Source organism: Raphanus sativus, unplaced genomic scaffold, assembly GCF_000801105.2.
Source record: "Raphanus sativus cultivar WK10039 unplaced genomic scaffold, ASM80110v3 Scaffold5404, whole genome shotgun sequence".
Taxonomy (NCBI): domain Eukaryota; kingdom Viridiplantae; phylum Streptophyta; class Magnoliopsida; order Brassicales; family Brassicaceae; genus Raphanus; species Raphanus sativus.
In genome coordinates, this window is record NW_026620703.1 from 1 (window position 1) to 3,895 (window position 3,895).

The window sequence follows — 3,895 nt, forward strand, 5'->3', positions numbered from 1 at the left end:
CCAACAAAACAAGGACTCTGCATCAACGGAGTTATATATTATCTGGCTTCCAATCCTACATGTCATGTTTACTGTTTTGACGTTAGGTCCGAAGAGTTCCGTGTGATCCAAGCACCCCATTTAGAGTATCAGCATTGTAAGTCCTTGGGTTTCATAGAGCACGGTGGAAAACCAGCAATCTTTGATTGTACACGTATTAGAGAAACGGGTGTGTTCGAGTTGTGGATCTTGGAGGTGGATGGTGGAACATGGTGGAGGAAGTCTCTGGTTTTGAAGCTTTGTCAGATGCATTTAGTGTATGATATTAACCGTAAGAAGTTGATTGTGCATGGTACGGATCAGAACAATGAGGTTATCTTGGCGTTGACTCGTCCTTGTTATATTCTCTATTATGATCTGATAAAGAATGATTTGAGAAAGGTTAATATCATCAGAGCAACAAGGCCGTATGAGCGGCAAGACGTGTGTTTCAAGGTTATGGATAAATGTGAAAACATCATGCAGTTGGAAACTTGAATAGTGTTTATTCTATAAGATTTTATCATTATCGAATTGAACTATTTTATTTGTTTTGCAAACAAACAAAACAATGGTTTAATATCTGTGATTCTTTTATCATTATCTAATTGAACTATTTTACTTGTTACAAACAAACAAAACAATAGTTAATATGTTAATGTTGTGGTTAAAACAAAAGTCTTTGATGTTTAATATCATCAAGGAGCTATATATATAAATAATGTTTATATGGTTTTTCTTTGAATTTGTTCTCTAAAAATTCTGGTCTGGAGTACATGTGGGGCTCCTACAGTTGTCAGGAGACTGCTAGCTCAACACACACATGAGCTTACATCCACGAATACAAATTTTGATTTGTCGTCTCAAGTGAATTCCACAAAACAAATAGTTCATTTGTTGTTATTGATCTGCAGTACTCGGCCTCGGTTCGAGTCAGACGAGAATCAGCAACTGTGACTAAGCCAAAGCCAAAGACCGTTATAAGTTAACATATCCATAGGCAGTGGCTCAGTGTCTTGCTTTCTTGCACTCTTGGAAGAAAACCAGTCTCTATCGCAGATATCTCACCGCTTCTAAAATCCTGCTCGATTTGCTATGGATTTGCTTTCCCTTTTTTTTTCTTGAAAACTTGCTCCCCTCCCTTACAAATGACAACATCTTTGAGGGTACGCAGGAGTTCAACGCAAGAGTTTCCTATTTCTGACTCAAAAACCTATCTTCTGATGATGAAAGTTCGTACGTCTCCTCCTATTATGCTGAACCAGCAAGGTTTCATTACGCACCTCCCGAATTCATAATATCAGGCAACAATATTTCCTTTGCTCATTCTCCCCAATATTTTCACATAACCATTGAATTATAAGGTCACTGTCCTGACGAAGTACAGGGAAGTTTGCTCATGCTATACGGAATGACACGGAAAACATTGCTGAGATGATTGATCCGGATTTAGAGAATAGCTATCCTCTTGAAAAGGGGATGCGTATGTGCGAGATTATAAAACAATGCCTTGAGGAAATCCCAAAGAATCGATCATCCATGCAACAGGTGCTGGATAATTTGAATGGTATAGCTCGGATCTGAGGACAAGTACACTAAGAATCGTAAACGCTTTCCACTATAAGACAGCTATAAACATAGTCGATGTACGCATATGCACATATATATTGTATTAAACAAGTGTGCACGGTCGTGTTTTTCAATGCGGTTCAAATGTTACGCGCCTCTCTTCAAGTGCAATCATCTTCAAACAAAATAAATTACCTACAACAAATCCTTTTAGAGACAACAGAATGAAATGTTTAAAAAAAAAAAAGACAGCAGAATGAAAATATAAAATAGCTCTCTCCCGAAGCAATTGACAAAGCGGAGTCGTATTTTTCAGCATAGAATAGTTGACTTTGTCAGAAACGCGGATGGCACTCGGTACCTTTCAACGCGTTTACGTTGACTTGTCAAGACACAGACCAGCTTATTGGTTGTTTTTACTCTATCGAAGATCTAAAAAACAGTACATAAAAAGATCTTCTTCTTCATCAGTCAGTCAGAATCGGGATGGGTAACTGTCACACACTTTTCACCGGACAACCTGATCCTATTTCAAGTAAGTATTATAAGAATCTCAGTGTATTTGACAAGTATATATAGAGGATATTATTTCCATTTCTTGGTACTACTATATATGTACAGCGGAAGAGCGTGTGAAAGTCTTCACGGTGGCGGAGCTGAAAAAAACAACTAAGGATTTTAGTAAGGGGATGGTAAAAGGAGAGCGCTTTGGCAGCCATGTCAGGGGATACATCAACCCCAAGACATTATCCCCAGCCAAAGAAGGGGTTGGCATGGCCGTAGCGGTTAAGAGATTTTACATGTTCAAGGATCTTGATCAAGATTTGCAAGATTGGCTTGTAAGTAATTATGATTTTTTAGTGCCAGACCATAAATATATATTTATAATTAACAAACAAAATAACCAAGTATTTGTAAAAAAAATAAAAATAGAAAAAATACTCTTAGATAGCATTAAATTAAGTTTTATTTAAAAATTAGCAAAAAGAGGAAAATCATCAAAATGATCTTGGTAAAAGTTCAAAATACATTTTTTATCTATTGTTTATGTTTAGTGATTATAGTGTTGGATTTTAGTATTTACGGGGCTGAGTTTTAATTAAGGTTTAGAGTGTTAGCTATTTTAGTATTTTTATTGATTGATAAATGCTATTTTGGAGATTTTTTTAAAAGATTTTTTTATGATAAAAGCTAAAAATTTGCCCATAACAATACTAGCTGAATATATAAACTGAGATTTGTAGATTGACCTAGAGTTTCTACGACGTAACTCTCATCCGAGCTTGGTGAAGCTCATTGGCTATGGTTCGGATCGTCGTACGTTGTTCATTGTCGCTGAATACTTTCCAATCGGAAGCCTAGAAAATCACATCTATAGAGGTAAAGACGTTAAGCCGAAGTTTATGCATTCGTCTCCTTTTTGGCATTGATGCATGGTTGATGACACATTTTCACACAGAGACTCGTCCAAAGCCGTTGTCCTGGGAGACGCGACTTAACATATCCATAGGAGTGGCTCAGTGTCTTGCTTTCTTGCACTCTTGGAAGAAAACCAGTCTTTCTCGCCGATATCTCACCGCTTCTAAAATCCTGCTCGATTTGGTAAGGATTGTCTTTTTTTTTGTTAAGAATTATCGATCCTTTTTTTTTTTTGGGCAACAGAATTATCGATCCTTATATTACTTAATTCTTTGATACAGAGAATTTTATTAGAGAAATATTCTAGGATAGCACCAAAATTGGTTTTTGTTACTAAAATATTTTATTAAAAATAAATATACATTTATACACATTAGATTAACTAATCTACACTTTAAGGTTTGAAGTTGAGGTGTAAGGATATGGGATTGAGGTTTCAAATTTTATAAAATTAAAATAATATTAAAAAATTTAAAATAAAAATTTTAAAAATAGTTTCAAAAAGTATTTTCAAATTTCAAAAATAAAATTTCAAAAAATAAATTTCAAAAAAAGTTATAAAAAATTTATTTATTTATTTATATTTGTATGTCTAGGGTATATGAGTTTTTTTACCTATTAAATAAAACAGTTTGGTCATTTTTTACCTAAAATCTATTTTTATGACAAAAAAATTAAAATAATCTATTTATTAGAATTGCATATTTTATTACTGAGTTCCAGCCGTTTCAGGTGGAAGCCTTCTCTCATAACTTCTACTGTCAATTACAAGAGTTTACACAAACACAAATTGTGTACACCTTTTCTTCTTGAAAACTTGCTTCCTTCCTTTATAAATGACATCTTTGAGGGTATGCAGGAGTTCAACGCAAGAGTTTCCTATTACGGA

General features: G+C 34.6%; 1 protein-coding gene across 1 annotated transcript; it reads left to right on the forward strand.

Moving 5' to 3' along the window:
• Positions 1 to 1,980: 1,980 nt before the first annotated feature.
• LOC130507724 (probable serine/threonine-protein kinase PBL10) lies at positions 1,981 to 3,889 on the forward strand (the record flags this gene model as incomplete). The annotated part of the gene is made up of 5 exons (XM_057002389.1): positions 1,981 to 2,122; positions 2,209 to 2,426; positions 2,832 to 2,967; positions 3,047 to 3,189; positions 3,866 to 3,889. Coding segments are annotated over exons 1-5 (570 nt in total), but the record flags the coding sequence as incomplete, so codon positions are not given.
• Positions 3,890 to 3,895: the final 6 nt, after the last annotated feature.